General features: G+C 37.5%; 1 protein-coding gene and 1 pseudogene across 1 annotated transcript; both read left to right on the top strand.

Annotated features, from left to right (window-relative positions):
- Positions 1 to 3,559: 3,559 nt before the first annotated feature.
- LOC148870119 (adenosylhomocysteinase pseudogene) lies at positions 3,560 to 15,405 on the top strand (annotated as a pseudogene).
- Positions 15,406 to 19,662: 4,257 nt separating this feature from the next.
- LOC148870118 (3-ketoacyl-CoA synthase 12-like) lies at positions 19,663 to 21,751 on the top strand. The gene has a single exon (XM_088967682.1). The coding sequence runs from the start codon at positions 19,811 to 19,813 to the stop codon at positions 21,236 to 21,238; it is 1,428 nt and encodes a 475-aa protein (XP_088823808.1). The 5' UTR covers positions 19,663 to 19,810; the 3' UTR covers positions 21,239 to 21,751.
- Positions 21,752 to 23,014: the final 1,263 nt, after the last annotated feature.

Below are 23,014 nucleotides of genomic sequence, written 5' to 3'. Positions count from 1 at the left end.
AAATTAAGTATATATATATATATATATATATATATATATAAACTCACTCACTTTGATTTACTTAGCTTAGCTTGTATATTGATTTGCTGACTTCTACTGACTAGAGTACCACCACCTTCACATACTTTAGATTTTATTTCTCAAGACGTAAACGCAATAACGTATAGAAGAAAAAAATGTGCATTGTCAACCCAGAAAAGTCGTTCGTTTGGATTTCTGGCTGGTTGATGACAATATATATGAATGCACCCACCTCCACTATTATGTCCATTTGAGTTTCATATATGAGACCTTGTTAATTGCCTCATTTAGGTCCATTTTGACACTTGCTAACCATATTTATTTTCCATCTACCCTTTTGATACTTCTTTATTAAATAAGAATATATAATAGTTATCAACTACAAAATTAAGGTGAAGAGAAAAAAAAAAAGTAATAGAGCTCCGAAAGCTGAGGGAAGAGATATAAAAACATAATAAAGAATTAGAATTTATTGTGCTTTTTATTAATTTTCAGAACAAAATTTAACAAAGAAATTAATTTTATTATTAATTTACTAAAAGGGTAAAATTTTGGAGGTGAATCAATAATTCAATAATACCATTGAATTAAATGAGCAAAAGTGTGTTTGAGAAATTAGGTCACAAATCACAATTAATGAAGCAATGCATGTGACTTCAAAATAGTGACTCTTTCAATTTCAAAATTTCAGCACAACATTTAAGCCTATGTTGATCAGTCCATTGAGGTATTAATGGAAGGTCCAAGTAGAAGATGTTAAGTATTAAATGGCTGTTTAAGAACTAATTAACTGTACACAAGGTTTTTAAAATTGACCCGGACAAAGAATTGGCCACGGGTTCGGTTCCCGAGTTTCTGACAAAAATTAAAAGAACAATTAAAAAAAATAAAAAATATGGTCAAAATCGTTGAACAATTTAAACAGTTCAACTGCCTAAATCAGTGATTTGTTGATCAAATCAACGTTTTTTTAACAAAGATCTAATTTTTCCCGTCCGACCATCAGATCTGGTCCAGTTTTGAAAACTATACGGAGTTAAATCATTTCAACCTATAGAGGTACTTAAGCTACTAATATTGGTTGTATATCATATAACAATTGATTTGAGTATTTTAACTGATAATTATATTTTGACTCATAAATGAGGAACGTTCATTTAGTACCCCCCTAGGGTTGGGTCCACCAACCCCTTGAACTACAAGCGATGAAAAATACAAACAATGGCCCCTGAACTAAAGAGACCGTATATCTAAGTAGGGACACCCTTTGTCAGCAATATAATCTCTACAATATTGGTCTTGTTATCCTTCCTGGAAGTACTACACTACTACTGTATTTGGATTCAAGGGTGGGAAAACAATTAAATTCTAACCTCCACGACAACGACAAGCAACTGAGCTGAAATCCATCCACTATACTAATTAATCTATCAGCACGAAGAAGACATAATCTGAAATAATCTACATTGTCACGCAATGTTCTTAAGAATTAAGACTCTGATGGTGAAATCGAGAAACTTGCGGAAATTAGCGGCTTTCGGTTCCATTTCCACTATAGCTTAATTAATATGGCCTAAATAATTTAATTTGATGGTTAGGAAGAGGGTATTTCGCATAGAAACCCGGATCATTTGTTTGTAATTCAACTTTAATTTGCATGGATGCAAATGCAAGTGAGTATAAATCAAAAGAGTGTAAGTTCTACTTGGCTTTTGCTTGGAGTTTCATTTTGCTCTGGTTTCAGGTTTTATTTTAGGCTATGTTTGGTTTGAAGGAAAAAGTAGGGAAAGAAAGGAAAATACAGGAAAACCTATACAAATCTACGATGCAGAAAAGATATGGTATTAAAAAGTTTTGACCAATCAAAATTCATGCATGAATGTTAATAAATAACACTTTATTCGTTATCATATTTATGATTCCATTTTGTTGGTTAATTGTTTTTCAAATATTATATCTTTTCCATATCATACTATCATAGTCAAACTTTATTTTATTTCATTTAAACTGCAAATACAAGGTTAATGTGGTTATGTGAGAGAATTGGGTAATGGTGATTCTACTCTGAGGTGATTTATGTTGGATAAGCTTATATCAAAGTACCAAAGAGGAAATTGAATTCTGAGTACTTAAGAAATTTTGTACAGTACAGGGAATGATTTGAGTGTAAAGACATGATATCTGAAAATTTTAGGCTGTATTTGGTTGTAATGCAAATAGATTTGCACTGATACAAAATCATGACTGTGAAAATGATTTGAGTATAAATTCTGACTTATTTTTGTTTTAAAATTTAGCTTATTTTATTTGATCGTACTATAACGAAATGCATTAAGACGCGAACCAGAATAAAGTAAAATTCAAAACAAAATTAAATGAGAATTTGCATTTTTTTTCATTTGTACTCTCATGTATTTGCACTAATGCAAATAAAATTAAACTTCAATCAAACACAGCCTTAGGATCAATCAACCAATATAAAAAACGTGTTAATCAATCATGTTGAATTTTTCAAAATTCACAGTTAGATTTTGATTGGTCAAACTCTTCGATATATCTTTCCATATCATAGATTTTCCAGATAAATAATAGAAATCTCCTCATTCTTTTTTTTTTCAAATGTCATATTCACGCTCTCCGCCTTGATTCTTTCCTTTTGGTTCTCTCAAATTCACAACCTAATCCACACCTATTAATATATAGTTGACATTTGCTTGGATTTCACCTAAATCGGGGTCATGCCACCCGCCACAAGGCACGGCCCATTTTACACTTCTAGTTTTACCAACTGATAATTAACAAATAAGATATCTGACTCCTTGTAACTGTGATCTGGGTAAACCTATTGGTACAGTGTTGGGAGCAATTTGTTGGTAACATATCCCTATCATAGTGTGTAGTTTCATGAAATTGCGTCCATTAAACTCAGTATGCCCCAATAATCGACACTGGCAAAGTTGACCAATAACAATAACAAAACGACCACAAACAATAAGAATAGGCTTCCATACATGCATCCACATAACAATTTTTGCTCCTCAGAAAAATGGTACCCGCACCAATCTTACAACACCCCCAAGCCGTACATTAATAACATCTCCACATTTGTATGTTTTAATTCGTGGGAACATGTTTTCAATGCAGGGATGGGAGTGTCGTGACGTCGGCGTGAAGAATAATTTGTGTTGTACAAATATAGATGAAGGTTTTTAAAAACGAACCGGGAATAGAATCGGTCAGGGGACCAGTTTTTGGTTAAATGGTTCAACTGTCTAGGCCAAATGATTTGACCCGTGATGTCATAAACAAATTAAAAATTAAAAATATATTTTTGACTTTTGGGAACCACCCCACCTTCAGGTCCTTTGAGTCTGAACGTATAAAATTAAAAAATAAATAAATAAATGCAAAACTTTTGGAAACCACTAATTTCGAGCCTGACACTCAATTGAGAACTACTAAATTGTTCATCAGTTTGCCAAGCTACAGGTAAGGTTGCAGATAGAACAACGATGCATACTCTCATGGGTAGAGAATTATGGGCAGGAAATATACTATCACCATCACTACAGATAAGGTTGCAAAATTGCCCACCGTTGCAAAATTGTTGGTCGCCACTGCAAGCCAGTCATTGGACCTGTTACTGTCGCAACCTGCAACTGTTACTGCTGGATCTACTGCAAAATTAACGCTGGCCATCGTAGATGAAGATCACCTCCGTCGCCGGTTGTTATGTGTCGCTGTCGGACACCGTAGGTTGTAGCTGCCGCAGGTGGTCGGTTGGGTATGACGACTAAGAGGAGGGAAGGGTTAGGACGAAAATGGGGTCATTCTAACCCTAAACATAAAAGATGGAGTCGGGGATATGGGGTTTTTTTTTTTTTTGTTTTCTTATATTATTTAAATCAGTAAAAATATAAATGATAACCCACGAACCGCTGCCTGGGTTGAATGGTTTAGTAGTTCGACCGTCCAGATCAGCGGTTTTCTTTCTTTTCAACAGGTTTTAAAGACTTGCTAATTTATAGTATAACCAGACCCGGGGGTGAACAATTACCAGTTTTTTTGGTCCAACCATCCGGTTTTATAAACCATGATACAGATTATCCCCTTTGAAAAATTTTTGACCCAAAGAATAAGCACTAGGGTCCCCAACAAAGGACCCAAATAACATTGCACATAACGAGAGTACTCTTCCGTTGCCAAAGTATTATATGCAATATTGCAATCTCATCATCTCATCATCATCAAGCTAGGCATATGACATACATCGGACTGAAATATCAGCACCGGTTGGTTTTCTAAGAATTCACATCATTACTCCACGCAGAGCATGCCCCATGAATGCACTAGAGTACATGTGGGGTACGTTCTGTGGGACGTTGATGTGATCTTATTTTCTAACATAAAATTACACCTTATTTCATGGATTCTACAAGATAAATAGCCAACTTAATGAAGAAAACCTCAGCACTGCCCCCGAGTCACACCGGTGAACCCCTCCAACCATTCAGCAAATTAAACCGCCAGACCTCAATCGTCCAATCCTGGTTAGTTTTCGTACATAACAAAAGCCACGAACTTTGTTTTTATGGCTTCATAGAGTTAACGACCATAAAAGATGATGCCCGGTACATTGGACGTGTAGCGGGAGTGGAATTTTTTTTGGAAATATAGCTGGTTATATAATCAATCAACCGACCAGAAATGGAACGGCTTTTGGGTCAAATGGACCAATAATCTGATCCGAATTTCAGCCGGACAGTTTCAAGGTTTAAATCCAAATCCGGAGTCATGACCAATTCTCGGGTCAACTGGTATAACCGTCTAACTGTTTGGTGCGGTCCAGTTTTTTCAAAAACATGGGAATGACCACATGTCCCAACTTCCAAATTCAGCTCTTCTCACCCTCTTTAATTCCTGATAATTATGAAAATTTCCATGGTAGCTGGAATTTGTTTTAACGATACATCCTCACCAAAAAGAATCACGATAAATCTAACGTCACTGTGATTGTGGTATAAGGTTCAGAGTTTGGCTGGGCAGTTTTTACTGTCTTGCATTGAGAATACCTCCATATTTGTATATTTTATTTTATGGGGAGATATTCTTAATGGAAGATTGGGAAAGACTGTTAGAATGGTGTGAGCACAGATATGCCTTGATGGAAACCGATCTTAATGGTTCAATTGAAATCTAGTGAAACTATGTGGGTTAAATAAATAAAATTAGGATTTATTCCACACAGAAGACTCCTCACACCAAGTTTACAGTCACATCCCACTATGTATTACATAGAAACATTTCCCTTAAACAACAATATATAAATATGAGAGATATTCTCAATATACAGTTGAGATAAAACCTTATATTTGAAGCCGAGGGAAATTTGTTAAAAGAATCGTCGTGCTTTTTCGGTATCACAACTGTATCATTGATCACTCTGATATTTCTCCTTTTTCACCAATAAAGAATCATCCTATTTGGATATCATAATTGTATTATTTATAACTCTGATATATCTCTTTTACACCAACGGACCAACTACCACGGTGAAAGGAGAAAGCCGTTGGGCCCTTAATAGCTGCTGGAAACGTTTATGATCATCACACTTGATAAGTCAATTCATTCATTTAGTACACTCTCTAGCTCAAGTTCTGTACTGTTTGTTTTATAAAAAAAAAATAAAAAAAACAAAAGGGAAGAATGACGATTCAGCCTTCTCCGAAAAAAAAAGTCAATTCATTTATCACTCTATTTGTTATATAAATCAAGGGTAAAATGCAAAAACCTCCTCCCCTCCCCTAATGTTTCTAACAATCATAAAAATCTTCCCTTAAGTTTCATTTTAATAAAAATCCCCCTTAGGATCTTTGAAAAACTTGACACATGCCTCCCTTCTGTCACTAACCCAAATGGAAAATTGCAAAGTTATGAAATTATCTCTGAATAATCTCTGAGATGGCACCACCTTGTCACAAGTGACTGCTTCACCGTGCCCTCAAGTGTCTTCACCATGCCCACGGCTTGCCATCAGAGTGCCATCAAGTGTGTCTTGGGTGGGGTTATTCATGTATTTTGTAATTGTGGGATGCCAATGGCATAATTGTAAATACAAGTACGATAGTTCAATATTTTGATGTAACCTACTGCTAGAGCACCAAAAGATTAAGCTACTTTTTGAGGGGAGGTAGGTAGTTGAGTGGTGCCAATACCGTGTAAAGATTAAGCACGAGGTCCCCTTGACACAAACTTGTGTGTTTGTGCTTTCCACTACTTAATGCAATACAAATCATCTTTTGACTAACTCATGTGCCATCTTGTTGTCTTTTCTTGTGTTGTTGCTTGTCTCATAGGCTTACTCGACCCATAACAAGTGTGGCACGGGGCCTCACTATCCAGCCCTGTGATAGTTGGTATCAGAGCCATCATCCAACTACTGCCACAGTTGGTATAGAGCAGGAGCTCTGCTACACATTGGACCCTGTCAGTCGACTCTCATTCCGCACAAACAATGAAAGGCAACCGCAACATCGTCGATGACATACTACATGAGCTGTATTGAGCCCACGACACTAACAAGGTACCAATCGACGAACCTTCCAAAAGCCAAGCCCCAAAGGGCTGCACAACCAAAGCAGGCAAGCGGGACAAGTCCGTTGATCAATTAACAAGTATGGACATGTGCGCCTTGCGGTGCAAGGCAACAGTGGGCGAGACCCGACATCGGGTTGATGAACTCCAACTAAACATGGAGACTGTTGAGCATGTCGTGGTAGAGCTTGAAACACTCACACTCCATGACACATTGCAACGCTCACACTCCAGCTTCTCCCAAAGCAACCTCCAAGGCATGGTGGACAACTTCCAAGAACAATTGGACGAGATGAGGGGTGAGCTATCACTCATAAAAAGGGTCGTGGTCAATTCAACTAGCACCTCATCTGCTCTAACCACACACATAAAGTTACGACAACCGACACCCTACTCAGGTGCTCGGGATGCCCAAGAAATAGACAACTTCTTGTGGCAACTTGAACAATATTTCTCTGCGGCTGGCATTCATGATGATCACATTCAGGTACGTACGACCGCCATGTATTTAAATGATATTGCAATGTTATTGTGGCGTAGGTGTTGTCAGGACATTGAACGAGGCACACACACCCTCGACACCTGGGTCGACCTCAAACATGAGATCAAGTGATAGTTCTACCCTAAGAACGTTGAGTACCTTGCACGAAGGGAGACGAAGAACTTGAAGTACAAGGGCTCATTGCATGATTATGTCCAAGAATTCTCAGCCTTGGCACTTGAGATCACTGACATGTTTGACAAGGACCTCTTGTTCAACTTCATGGACAGTCTCAAGCCATGGGCTGAGCTTGAGCTACAATGAAGAGGGGTGAAGGACCTAGCAACAGCAATGGCAATGACCAAGCAACTTGTAGACCTAAAAAAGCCAAATGAAGTAGACCACTTGCCTTTTAGCCCATGTATCGGAAGCTTGAGTGGGGAGACATGCAATCCACGTCCCCTCGGAAGAAACAAACATCCACTAGCAAGCTAGTTAATTAGCAGCAAGAGAAGAAGCCACAAGGATCTTATAACTCCCAAGGTTACCAACACAAGAGGCCTGCCATGCCTCCTTCCCCATGTTTCATTTGCAATGAGATGCATTGGACCAATCAATGCCCCATGCGGAAGAAGATCAATGCCCTCATCACCAAGCTTAGTGATGATGAAGTGAGTGATGAGGAGACACCCACACAGGCGCCTAGAGTAGGCACCCTCCAACTCATAATTGCCATGGTCAAGAAAGAGGCCAAGGCTAAATAGTCCAACAAAGCCCACAAGGGGCTGAAATACATAGACATCACCCTTGGTGAGAGGCCAATTCAAGCCTTGGTAGACATCGAGGCAACTCACAATTTCATCTCCTGATCTGAAGCTGAGCGCCTTGGCTTGACAACCACAAAACAAATGGCTTGGATCAAGGCTGTCAACTTAGAGGCCAAAGCATTCGAAGGCATGGCTCGTGGAGTAGAGATTCAAGTGGGACCATGAAGGGGCAACATCAACCTATCTGTGGTTCCCTTGGATTATTTCCAAGTTGTTTTCGGAGTGGAGTTCTTGACACTAGTGAAAGTAGCCCTCATGCCTCACATCAACAGATTACTCATCTTAGACGAGCACTCCCCTTGCATGATCCTGATGACAACAGCACTTCAGGTACATGGGAAGCAACTTTCAACCATTCAACTGTGCCAAGAAGTGGTCATCCATAGAGCTTGTACCATGCCAGTACCAAACAAGGTCCCCTCTTTGACACATCACATCAGCACCAGAACGGGTAAGGAAGCCATCACGAAGAAGCAGCCTCCACCCAAGTCATTCCAACACCAACCTCAACAACAGTGTCAGCATACGCGCCAGCATCAACATCAACACAACCAACATCCAACACCGAAGGTGCCCGGGAGACCAATGGCCATCTCTAGACAACCATTTCAAATACACCCACTACAGGTGAGAGCGGGTGTCATCCTTCCCACATAGGTACCCTTCCCACAATAGCCATCACTCCATCCCTCCTAGGAACCTCGCGAGGAGCCACCATTGGGGGACAAAACATTTTGGGAATTTAAATCCTAACAATCCAAAACCCCATTTTGATCTAAATCGGGCCCCAACTTTCCTTTCAACCAAGCCAGACCATCCTTTGTCTTACCTTAAAATGGCCAAGAAAGGAATTAACCAACACCATAGCCATAGGATTCCCCAACACAATGAATACTTTCAAGCCTACCCATCAAGACCAAGCTCAAGCCCTAGGAGAGACAGTGTTCGTGGAGCAGCTGAAGAATCCTCCCTCGCCAACAGTTAGATCGAAGCATCAAGTAAAAATTGGTCTTCGAGGACGAAGACCAAATTGAGTAGGGGAAACTATCACAAGTGACCGCTTCACCGTGCCCTCAAGTGCCTTCGTCATGCCCACAACTCGCCATCAAGTGTGTCTTGGGTGGGGCTACTCATGTATTTTGTAATGGGGGGATGCCAATGGCATAATTATAAATACAAGTATGATAGTTCAATATTTTGATGTAACTTGCTGCCAGAGCACCAAAAGCTTAAGCTACTCTTTGAGGGGAGGTAGGTAGTTGAGTGGTGCCAATACCGTGTAAAGGTTAAGCACGAGGTCTCTTCGACACAAACTTGTGTACTTGTGCTTACCACCGTTTAATGCAATACAAATCATCTTTTGACTAATTCGTGTGCCATCTTGTTGTCTTTTCTTGTGTTGTTGCTTGTCTCATAGGCTTACTCGACCCATAACGAGTGCCACACAGGGCCTCACCATCCAGCCCTGTGACAACCTGTCGCACGTTTAATGCAGAGGCCCCTAAAAGCAACTTGGCATTTACGAGGAGATTCCGATGGATAATGGTGATGTCTTTAATAATAATGGTTCCAGTGCCGATAACAGCAGAGACCGAATATGCTCCTCACACCTGGCGCCTCACAAGCGACTCACTCGCACATCCTATCATGCATTGGGAACATCTCCCATACTTATTAGTTATTATTCATGGGAGATGTTCCTAATGCATGGTGAATGTGCCTGTGTGGCTCCCATTTGTAAGGAGTAGATCCCATCATGTAACAACAACTAGTGTGGTGCCGCAAGAGCTCAAGGGCAGCCAAAGAGATGCCAGAAAACAACCCTGTGAGGTGAGGTGACACCGCACTCGATGCTTCTTTCCCCCTGTAATACCCTATTTCCTTTCTCATCGTTCGTCATTACCTTGTTTGATTGTTTTCCTATTTACAAAGTACATTTTTTTATTCAATATATGTTGACATCTCAAGTGAAGGGGGATATCTCTGAGGGGTTAAGTACAACCCCCATATCTCTGAAGGGGATATCTCTACAGTCAGGATTCATCCTTCTGTACGGTGGGTTAAAAAATTCTATCATGGACTGGTCATTCATTCTCCCTATCTCTATGTTTGGAAATGCAAGTATGCCAGCAGAAAAAGGCACAGAGACCATTGCCACCTACATTGTCACTGCCTCCACCCCCTAGATATCACAAGAACTTGTGGCTGTGGTGAAGGAACGAGATCTGCTCCTTACACATGGGCGCCTCACAGGCACATCCACTGTGCATTGGGAACATCCCCCATGAATAAAAACTTATAAGTATGGGAGATGTTCCCAATGCATGGTAGGATGTGGGTGTGAGATCGGTGTGAGGAGCATATCTAGTCTTTGTGGTGAATGGGTAGATAGATTAAAGGTATTTTTGGGCAAGTTAGGTTTTAAGAAAGAATGGCAAAAAAATAAAATTTAAAAAATTTAGTAGGGTATTTTGGTAATTTAACAGCTTTTGTTATCTAAATTAACGACCAAGAGGATATTTGTTGCAATGTAAAAATTAAGGGGGTCTTTGTCGCGAAAAAAAAAAATAGGGTAGGATGTTTGTCACTGACCCCATAGTATGGGGTCCATGTAATTTACCTTTTTTTATCCATTGAAAAATACTAACATTTAAGTTGCATTTCGACAGATGCAAATGGAGTGTAAATCCCGGTTAAGGTAAATTTGCACTATAGTTCACTTTTGCCTTAATTTGGCAACATTACATTTATACATTGACAAATGATTACATTTATACATTGACAAATGATAGATCAATGCATATTTACATTGATAATAAGATGTAAAAGTATATCAATAAAAAAATAAATAAAATTTGTATTCAATGGAACTTTTGATAAAAAAAAAAATCATATTTTATTGGAATTCGTGTTTAAATCCATTTGAACAAAAAGTCTATTTGGTAAGAAGATAAATTTATGATACAAAACTAACCCAAATTTAATGAACTATTTTACACTTAATAATCTACATATTTATATTCACACTCATTTGCATAATTTCCAAATGCAGCCTTATATTTCCCAATAATAATGGTTGTTTAATAATAACGAGATGGAAGCGACGGACTAACTGGTTTGTTGGATCAATCATCCTTCCTTCCACCTTCTGCCTTCTCTGATAGCGAATCTTCACAACTATTTATGACCATAACGTCAATATTGCTCATGAAAACCACAAGCCAGTGATAAGACTTGGACTTGTTCAACTTCAACCAATAAGCAATAATAATAGTGTCGTTGGGATATGTCTCTCTTTTTTTGGCTTTGAGGGGGATGCTTGATTATCCACATTCCACAATGACAATACTTCTTCGTGCCTATTTTCAGACCAAAGTCGTTTTATACCCACAACCCTCTAATCAACGTAATTGGTTGAATTTTGTCTTCCCTTCTCTTAATGTGTGATATAATGATGCTTGCCAATGGTTTTAATTTACTTGTTCGATTCTTCTCATTTAAAACTGACGAGAAAAAGGCTAAATAGCATTTATAAGCTCACAGAGTGTTATGATAATATCTAAAGTCTCTTAACTTAAAGCTCTGATGGATGAACGGTCAAAATAATCCTCTTCTTGAATTATAGGATTTTGTATATGAAAACGGTGGCTGGGGAATTCATTTGGACAGTCAACTATATGATCTTCATCCAAGACGATATATTGTTTCATCAACTATTATTAAATTTAATGGGTAATCAGACCTATCTGGAAAGGTCGATCGGTCCACTTCTCTAACCCTGATTGAACTTAAAAGAGCTGTTCATTAATTAAAGCTTTACTCGATCCGCATCTTTCATTGTTTAGACAAGTAAACATGGACTGGACGATTATTAACGGTTCTATATATTAAGCATTTACTGGTTATTAAACACAGGAAAAAAATCCTGCGACCCAGTGAAATGTATACACGTCTGTGTTTTACACCAACATTATTTGATGTGATGTTTTATTTTTCTGACATGAAATAGTGAAAAAGTATGCTTTATTTAGAACGGTGTGGGCATGAATTTGGTGCCTTAGATCAAGAATATCCCATACTTATATCATTTATTTCATGGGAAGATATTTTCAATGCAAGGTTGAAAAAGACGGTAAGAAAGGTGTGGGCATGGATTTGCCTTGATTTAAGCCGGTCTCAAAAACTCGTGGTTAGGGCCCATTAACATTCTATTTTTGATCCCTTCGTTCACACTCTCTTTTAAATGCTGAAACCCTATTGTTTGTTTCATATTTTAATATTTTTTATCAAAAAATATTAATTATTTTATTTAATTTTTATTTTTTTTAATGTTTTTATCAATAAAATAATATTTTTAAATATTTAAAATATATATTTTTTAAATTTTATTTATTTTACTATTGTTTTTATAAAAAAAGAATATTTATTGGTTAATATTAATTCATTGATGCATTTTTCAACATATTTATCATATAAAATGCAAAAATTAGATATTTATGATTAACTGTGTAGATCAAGGTTTTCAAACTACCGTTGACTCGGACGGTTAGACCATTTGGCCTGGGAACCGCCTAGAAACCGTTCGGCTCGGGAAACGTCAATGTTTTTTTGCCAAAAAATCATTGAAAAAGTCAACAACCCATGGACCCGGACAATCAAACCATCGACTTGTCCACCCATTCAACAGTTTTGACTATTTTTTTTTTAATTTGTTTGTGAGAATGGGTCATCCATTCGAACCAAATGGTCGGACCCTCAACCCGAAAACCGATGACTAGAACGGATCTGTTTCGGGGTCGTTTTCTTAAACATTAGTGTAGATCATTCATAAATGTATACGAGATACATGGAATCAAAAAGTGTGGTGTTGAGTCCACACCACACCTACAAAACACCCCTTTGGGTGTGGATCAATCCACACAATTTGTCCACAATTCAGAACAGCTGTGGTTTGTGGTGTATTGTTGATTGGTCTCTGCCACAAGGTGTGGTGCGGATCAGTCCACACCTACCAATTTCTCATCCACACTACAAAACACCCCTCAATGTCTTGTTGATCCGTCCAATCCATCCAAATTGATTTTGGTTTGAATGAGATATAATCCAAAATCAGTCCATCAACACCCCAAGGCTCAGATTAAAAGGAGTACAAATGCAAATTTATAGATTGCAAGTGCATACAAAATAAGACAAAAATACAAAATTTTACACTACAAATTTGCATTTATACTCTTTCCAAACTGAGCCTAAATACATGGGTGGATTGTGCTATGGGACCCATATAGGGCATGCTCAGTGGGGAAGCAGTTTGTTTTCCTATCACACCACTAAAGTCTAGAGAGTTGTTAAACTTCCAAGTTCTAATCAGCTTCATGAATCCCGTTTTACCATTCTATTATGTTTGCCTAGCATGAGCTACAAAAGACAAATCAAAATCCATGCCCACACTCGTCACTGTCGTCAGATTACATTGGTTGAGCCACGCAGCCACGCTGGTAACGGTTGTAACATTAATTCCTTTTCCTTTATGCCTTTAGTTTTAACTGGTGGCTAGCTTAGGCTGAATTAGTATGCTTTCAAAGAATAATTCCAATGAATTTTGTGATGTTAAGATTCAAATTTAAATCCGGATGTATGAAAAATATTGAAAATAAAGCTTCTTTTTTTACTAAAAACACATTCTAAGAATTCATTCCTTGAAGCACAAAGACTTTGCATAAAAAAAAAATGGCACAAAACTGATTCTTGAATAATAATTCTTTCTAACATAATTTTAACCAAATATAGTCATAGTATTTGCGACTCAGACTGCCCCAAACTTTGTAAGTGAGCCAACTGGCACCAAAGAGTTACTTATTTGGAAGCCAGATGTGCTCATAACAAAAAATTATTCCAATACATTTCAAAAATGATCTATGTCCACACATCTCAGATATGATGGGTGTTAGTCTTTGTATGAGATGTTGGAACCTTGCTGTGACAGTTTTTTGTTGTGAATAAATCCAGCTCACTTATTTGATAGAAAATCATTTTCTACTACCTTCAAATAGAATTACTTGTCAAAAATGTAAACTGTTTGAGTGGACACATTAGACAAGGATGGTGTCTTCAGCTCACATCCCTTTGAAAAAAGAAAGGTTAAATTGCTGAAACCTCTCCTAAAGTTTCTAATTATTGTTGAAACCTCTCTTAAAGTTTGATAATTGCAATCATCTCCCTTGAACTTTCTGATATAGGTGCAAGTAGGACTTTTTGTTAAATTCCCCTAAAAGGTGGCATGAAAATGTCCAAAATACCCATATAATTATTTTTTACCAAAATATTTATTTTCCAAATTTTTTCTTCATATAAATCACTAGCCCAAACCCTTCAAATATTTTTTCTTTAAGGTTGCATTTGTTTGAGGTGTAAATGAGAACAATAGTAAATTTTACATGCTGATACAATTTTACAAGTGTTTCGATGTAAAAGTCCATTCTTGTTAGTATTTACATAGAAAATCACTGAAAAGTTTACATCAATGTTCCCTTCTTCTCAGTCCAATGGTCTCCTTTCTATACGAGCAAGCTTCGCTTTCCTTTGTCCTACAACGGTCTCCTCCATCCAACAGCCATAAGAAACGCAAGCTGATGATGGCCGCCAATGAAGCTGACCGAATGCCTAGTCCATTTCGCCCACACATATTCTCAACCTCAGATGAGAGAGTGCGAGAGAGAAAAGAAGAGACAATAAATCTCTGTCTCGGATCCATCTACAACCCTGTTGTTGCTTGACCTCCTCGGATCGTCAATACAAAGTCAAGGGAGTTCAGCCTCTCTCAACCCTTCTCAGCCTTTTAAGGGAGCCAAGATCACTGCATCGCTCCACATGATGGTCCAGACTATCAAAACCTTCACCGCCCCTGATGTTGAGATCCATGGGTGCTCCTGCAACATCTTCTCCACCTATGACCATGCCACTGCTGCCATCACTCGCATGCAATAGCGCTTCCATATTTGAGTGGAAGGGGAAGACCCTTGTACTAGTGTTGTACCAAGAGGACACTCAACTGGGGTCCTAGTGGCGGTCCCAATCTCATTGGCAGTGATGGTGGTGATGGTACTCATCCATTAAGGTGTGAAGGTAGAGGAAGAGTACGCCAAGACCGGAAAGTTGCCAGATTCATCATCAATGGACAATGCCAAGTTCCAGATCGTGCGCATGATAATCAGAGATGGGTTAAAGGTGAATCTAATGAAGTATCACGAGATGAAAGACAGATTGGTTAGTGTTTCTAAGGAGACAACCACCGGTGTTAAGAGGCTTTACCAAATCAACAACAACGAGAGTTCAGAGCAGAGGAGCAGGAAACCTTTCACTTTTACATCGGAACAACCAAACAACATGAGAGAAAAATTCCAAAACACCTCAAATCAATTTTCCATTGAAAGTTGCCAGATTCATCATCAATGGACAATGCCAAGTTCCAGATCGTGCGCATGATAATCAGAGATGGGTTAAAGGTGAATCTAATGAAGTATCACGAGATGAAAGACAGATTGGTTAGTGTTTCTAAGGAGACAACCACCGGTGTTAAGAGGCTTTACCAAATCAACAACAACGAGAGTTCAGAGCAGAGGAGCAGGAAACCTTTCACTTTTACATCGGAACAACCAAACAACATGAGAGAAAAATTCCAAAACACCTCAGATCAATTTTCCATTGATCATTAAACTAGGATTATCTTTTCCATCGGCATAAATTTGAATTTACACCTCAAACAAGCACAGCCTAAATTGAATTATTTTATAAATATGTCCTTCATATCTATTGCTCAAGGTGAAGCTACAATTTTAAATTCTCTATTTTTTTATTCTTTATAAAATTTTTATTATTTTTTTCTATAGAAAATAGCCTCAATAGTAATTAAATGGATATTTTGGACATTTTCATAGTATTTGTTAGAGGATTTAACAAAGAGGGTCTACTTGCAACTATGTCAAAATGTTTTAAGGGAGGCGATTGTAATTAATCAATTACCAAATTTTTGGAGAGATTTAGCAGCAATCAAAAACTTCAGGGGAGGTTTCACCAATTACCATATACATATAATAAAAAAGAGAGTTTCATGCTCTCTATTTTTATCCATGATGTAACTTTTGTTTTTAAAATTTTCCCTTATAAATTTCTAAACTTTGTTCTCTACTAAGTATCTATATATCTACATGTCTATATAACTTGCCATTGAATTTCTAACTATCAAACAAGGAAAATGTAATCATGATAATTTCTCCCCCTTTCATATTTGTTACTAAATATCTAATTCATCTCTTTCTTCTCTCTCACATGATCCCCCCCCCCCTCTCACACCCAAAATTTAGGATTGTCAATGGGTCGGGTCTTGGTGGAGATAGATTGTACCAGTCATGTCCCAATAAATTTTTATTTATTCATTTAATTATTTTATTAAATCAAATAAATTGTTATCTATTTAAATTTACATATTTAGTTTACTAAATTATTCATTTATTTAGAAATAATTTACTAATAAATTATTATTAGGCCAATATTTAGGGCTATCAATGGGTTGGGTCTAGTCCAAGATAGCCTATACCAATTTTGTCCCAATAAACTTTTATTTATTCATTTATTTTACTAAGTTAAATAAATTATTATCTATAAAATTTTATTTGTTTAATTTGCTAAATTATTTATTATTTAGAAACAAATACTATTTATGGTCATGCCACTACATAAAAAAAAAATGAAAAGTCATCTCATTCTTCTCTTTGACCGGATTCTTCCCCCCCCCCTCCCCCTCCCCTCTCTCTCCCTCCCTCAATCCCAATATTTAGGATTGTTAATGGGCAAGGTTTATTCTGGAATAGACTATAGCAGCCCTATCCAAATAAACTTTTTTATTCATTTATTTATTTTTGTTAAATTAAATAAATTATTATCTAGAAATTTTTATTTATTCAATTTACTAATGTATTTATTTATTTAGAAATAATTTTACTAACAAATTATTATTAGCCTAATATTTAGGGTTGTTAATGGGTTAGGTCTAGTTCTAGATAGCTTGTACTAGTCCTGTCTCAATAAACTTTTATTTATTCATTTATTTATTTTATTAAATTAAATAAATTATTATATATAAAATTTGATTTATTTAATTTACTAAATTATTTATTTATTTAGAAATAAATTATTATTACTAGCAAAAAGTAGACCTATATTATTCCTGATTAATACCCCCCCAAAGCCCAATATTTAGAGCTATCAATAGGTCAGGTCAGGTTCATGATAGCTTGTACCAAATATTTATATGTTCCATTCTCTTTCCCCCTTAGCCAAATATTTAGGATTGTCAAAGGGTTAGGTCTAGTTCAGGATAGCTTGTACCAGTCCTATCCCAATAAAGTTTTATTTATTTATTTATTTATTTTATTAAATTAAAATAAATTTTATTTATAAACTCTTATTTATTCAATTTACTAAATTATTTATTTATTTAGAAATAATTTACTAACAAAAATTAAACTAAGAACCATCCCAATTAATACTCTCTTTTTTCTCAATACCTTTTCTCTCTCCTCAAGCCCAATATTTAGGGCTATCAACGAGTTGACAAATTCTTATTTGTCAAATGTCAATACCCTTTGTTATAGTGCCATTTATTGATTATTTTCTGATTTTCTCAAAACAAAATTTATATAATAAAAATGAAAATCTTAGAATTTATACGTGACAAGCTTGGCATTAATTAATGTTGGCAATGAAATGACTATAAGAAGAAAATAATGTTTTGCTAATTTCCAAGAGAAAGGGGATGATGGTGGATAATTGTTAGGAATGGCAATGGGGCGGGGAGCCAGTCGATATCCCTATCTAAGGTTATCCCTATCCTTGTCCCACAGGGATCCACAGTCCCCCATGATTTTTCTATGATGTTAATCATTTTCTTTTTGTTTTTTCATTTAAAATGTTAAAATAAAATAGTTAAATATCCTATTAAATAAGATCCAAACATATTCAACCATACTTTTAAAAATAAATATATAGATACATATATACATATATACCCAAGAATTGGTTAGGCAATTGGTTTTGTTTTTCCCTAAAATTGCTCTTGGGCCAAAAACTGTTGATTTGGTCAACAAACCATTGGCCCGGGCAATCAAATTATTGACCCGAACAATAATTATTGATTCAAACTGGGCGGTCAAACTGTTCGACCCGGGAGTCGGTCCCCAAAATGGTTTCATATCGAATCTGATTTTTAAAACCTTGAAATATCATATATAAGCAAGGATCCCACGGGGTGGGGGATCAAGGGCCCTAGAGAAAATTGCCATCCCTAATAATCATCGCTATATTGTTAATTTCTTAGAGAAACAACATTATTATTTTCTTATTGTATATATATTATTATTCCTATTTATTTTCAACTAACCCATTTGTACCTTTATAGCTGCCAAGAGAAAACTCTAAAGTAAAAGACAAAAATGATTACCTAACTAACAAAAGTGATTATCTATTCTCTAGATTTTTTTGTATATTATTTATATTTATTAATTAGAACAATTATCATATAATCAATTATTCTTCAAGTAACCTTTGTATATAAGAGATGAAAAAATCTAATTTTTCATAATATAATTCTTTTCTTTATTTTATTTTAAGAAAATCTTTTTTGTATTAAAGGGGAGCAAATGGTGTTTTAAGAAATTATATAAGGGTCATGAAAAAAAAATCTTTGTATTAAAGTAGATCAGCAGGTGTTTTGTATGTAAAAATTAAAGGGGAGCATATGGTTCATGTAATCATGTTAATGTTTTTATTGGGCGGTGGCAGATTTCGTAACAACCATGATGGTGACAAACAAAACCGTTTTCGTTAATGATAATTCTTGAAACAGGTCCCGTCCTTTTCATGCAACGGAAAAGTTAAAATAGAGGTTGCCGTTTTTGCTCGTGTCTTAGAGGGCCTCCGACCTCGCATTCCATTACGATGTAATCGTAAGTCGTAACACAACAATTCACCCTGACCTTTGTAATAAATCCAACACATTACGATTGCATCAATTGATTTTTTTGGGGAGAAGTACCGATCAGCTCAGATCAGAATTTATTAGGCCTAAAGTACATGGAAATGCATCCTGACCGTGAATCAGGATGAGGTAGGGGTTGGAATTCAGAATTCTACATCCTGTGTTTCCGTATTTTTCTCTTTTTTTTTTCCTCTTTCACAAACGTACGGTGGCGTGTTCGGACCATGATGTGATTTCGTAGCCCGTTGTACACACGGTGCGAGCACGGAGAAGCAGATCCGGGTTGGCTTGAATAAACAAACAGCAAAAAAAGAAAGTTGTACCATAGAGGTTCACATAATTCCTGTGTAAAGTTCTGTACGTAGTGTACGAGAGTAGTTCTTCACCATCGGCCCAACCCTTAATAAATGGGGTTTGTTATTTTTGTGGGGTTTATAACTTTATATTTCTATGAAAAAAAAAAAACCGACAGAAAGATTCTAATCTTCTTTTTTCCTGATCCGGTCTGACCGTCTTCCTGCCCGACCCGAGTTTAATTAGTAGGGCCCATTGCCTCATCATGAACAGTAGTGATGAAAAGTGCGTAAGTAGTAATTGGCGCATACAAAGTTGGTGGAACCGCGGACGTTGAGATATGGAATAGAGTTAATTAAGCCCCAATAAGCGTCTTCATATGTGCATGACCAGATCGGTTAATTGCCTATATAGAGTCAAGTGTACTATAAGATAACTCCAAGCTTGCTCCTCCTCTGGAGTCTGCACCCCTCTCTCTCTCTCTCTCTCTCCCTCTAGCTTTCTTCTCTCTCTCTCTCCCGTGCTCTTCCGGTCCTCTCTCTCCCAACTTCTAATCGTCCCATGGATCTCTTCACTACGGTACTCTCTCTAATCGCCCTTTTCTATCCTTTGTTCCTGCTCTGGAGGTTTATTGATCAATGGAGAGGCCAAGCCTGCTACATAATTGATTATGAATGTTTTAAGCCTTCTGATGATAGGAAACTGAGCACCGAGTTTTGCGGCAAGCTCATCCATAATAACAAGTACCTGGGCTTGGAGGATTTCAAGTTTCTGTTAAGGGCCATTGTTAGCTCAGGCATCGGTGAAGAGACCTACGGGCCGAGAAATGTCCTTGAAGGCCGAGCAGAAAACCCTACCCTTATGGATGGGATCTTGGAGATGGAAGAATTCTTCTTTGACACCCTCGACAAGCTCTTCTCTAAGACGGGAGTTTCTCCGTCGGAGATTGACATACTTGTCGTCAACGTCTCCATGCTTGCTACGGAACCTGATCTAGCAGCAAGGATTATCAACCACTACAAGATGAGAGAGGATGTTAAGGTCTATAACATATCCGGAATGGGGTGTAGCGCGAGTCTCATCTCCATCAATCTGGTCCAAAGCATCTTCAAGGCGCACAAGAAAGCATTCGCTGTGGTTGTGACGTCGGAGGCTATCGGCCCCCATTGGTACAGCGGTAACGACAGGTCCATGCTTCTTACCAATTGCTTGTTTCGATCGGGCGGCTGTTCAATCCTCCTATCGAACAATCCCAGTCTAAGACATCGAGCCATGTTTCGACTGAAGTGCCTAGTGAGAACGCATCTCGGTTCCAACGACGAAGCCTACGGATGTGCAATTCAGAAGGAAGATGCCGCGGGTAGACCAGGGTTTTACCTTGGCAAGAACCTTCCCAAATCTGCCACTCGTGCCTTCGTCGATAACCTCAGAGTATTAGCACCGAAGGTGCTACCGCTAAGGGAGCTGCTTCGATATCTTATGGTAACACGCCTCCTTCCTCGGTCCAAAAAGGACAATGCGTCCGCCGGCAAAAGCGGCGGTGTCAAAGCAGGAGTGAATTTCAAGACTGGGATCGAACATTTTTGCATTCACACCGGCGGAAAGGCAGTTATCGACGGGGTGGGAAAGAGTTTGGGGCTGACGGATTACGATTTGGAGCCAGCAAGGATGACACTTCATCGATTTGGTAACACATCTGCCAGCAGCCTATGGTATGTCTTGGCATACATGGAGGCCAAGAAGAGGTTGAGAAGAGGTGACAGGGTGATGATGATTAGTTTCGGGGGAGGTTTCAAATGCAACAGCTGCCTTTTGGAGGTTGTTAGGGATTTAGAGGGTGATAACGTGTGGAATAATTTTATTGCTAATTACCCTCCAAAAACCTTAGTCAGTCCGTTCATAAGCGAGTATGGGTGGATTAACAATGAGACGGAGGAGACGTTTGAAAAAGCCGTGGATAGCTACAAGCAAAAGTATGGGTTAGAGTAGCTAGCTAGCTCAGCTTCTGCACTGCCCTCTTTTGCCTACTCCATCGCATCATCCACTCAGACTCAACTCTCTTATTATTATTTTCCTAGACCATTTTTAATGCTCACCTGTTGTTTCGTACGTGTGTTAGATGATGGCCGTGCTTACGAATTTATGGTGGTTGTCGAAGGACAGCCATGAATTTGTTGTGTTATTGAATTGGATACATATTGTTTGGTGTATTATAAACTTCTTTGCTGCTTCTTTATTTCTTCCAACAACCTAACGCAACAGCACCCCAGAGACCGGAGACAATCATACCGCCGGAGGAGCAGCGGCCGGGGAAGGAGTGTTTTCATTTCAAAGGATTTCATTGAATTTACTATGGGATCGGTATTATCATATATAAATGTTTTTTTTTTCTTTCGAATTCGATTTCCCTATTAATTATATGTTTATTAGCTTGTAATTTTTTTATGTATAGTTGTAATTTACATTACCATGCATACATATATTATATAGTTATGTCAGCAACTCCTTTTGGTTTTTGTTTGATTTTTTTTCTCACTTTTCATGGCATCGGATAAGTTCAAGCCGGTCACCGGAATGTCAATGGACGAAGAAAACGAGAGGTAAGCAACTGACGACAAATATAATTGACACCCAAGGCAAGGAATCAATGTTTATTGATTTCGTGTACCTCACCATGCATTTAATGCGCCGAGGGGTGAAGTCTGGCATTTTTATTTTATATTTTTACAAGGCAATAGAGATGGTATAAGGTCACGGGTTATTACTAGTATTACCTCCTCAGTCTTGATTTCTGTTCTTTTTTTTCTTCTTTCTCCTTTTATTCACATTCTTCTTCTGACTGCCCTTTTTCATATTGTTCTGTGATGACATTGTTGGGAAGCAAGTCAGTTGTCGGTTAATTGTTACTTCTGAATTAGGGGATTGGACGATGGAATGGAGATGGGGTTCCCAATTTAGGGCTTTCTGCTACCTTTGTTCACTCGGTGCAGGAGGGGTCAAGATGATATGCATTAATTTCAACAAATTAAGAACCTCCACAGACTCCTCTTTTATTTTTTCTGATGCGTCACAGACTCCTACTGGAACAAGCTATTCTAGCTTATTCCATTTCGTGTGGTATTTCAGGCTTTTTCTTAAAAAAGCTTGGAATATCAAAATTCGGTTTTTGTCTGTGAAACAACGAAAGCAGAAAGCCATTAAGACCAATGTCAGCTCATGGAAATATGAAATGGCCAAAATTTTGGAAGCTTCAAATTTTTGCACTCAAAATCCTTCATTTAGATAGACTAAAAAGCTTACCAAACAGTCTAAATCTTCAATAACAAAATCTCAAAAGTTCAGTACATCTCTTAGTCATCTGAACTGTGGAAAGATCTTCCAAAAAATACTTATTACCAAATAGCACCTAGATAATTTAACCCAATAAATTAAAGCAAGAATCATGCATGGATTCCACTAGAAGAAAAACCTTTGAAATTAAAAATAAAAAAAGGACAAAATAAAAGATGGTTTAATTGAATGAGTATATATATTCAACTGAGAAAATCCTGATTAATTTATTTCAGTGGTTTCATACGTGTTTGCATCTGATTTAGTTTTAAAGAATTACCGTCAGGTTGATTTTAATTTTGTCTTTGATTGACTAAATGCCCCTGAAACTCCACCCCGATTCTTTTCAGCTTCATACAAAGGTTGAATGACGAAAGAAGACCAGATACACATATCCCCTAATAATTCATCCACTCAACTCATCCTTAACTCACC

The sequence above is a fragment of the Nelumbo lutea genome, chromosome 2, assembly GCF_056320005.1.
Source record: "Nelumbo lutea isolate HS-2025 chromosome 2, American lotus-T2T, whole genome shotgun sequence".
NCBI classification, from domain to species: Eukaryota; Viridiplantae; Streptophyta; class Magnoliopsida; order Proteales; family Nelumbonaceae; genus Nelumbo; species Nelumbo lutea.
Note: the sequence above shows the minus strand (reverse complement) of the source record. Positions and strands in the feature narration are given on the sequence as shown.

Bases quoted from the DNA above. Each gene is read 5' to 3' on its own strand.
- LOC148870118 (XM_088967682.1), top strand. From the start codon at position 19,811: ATGGATCTCTTCACTACGGTACTCTCTCTAATCGCCCTTTTCTATCCT.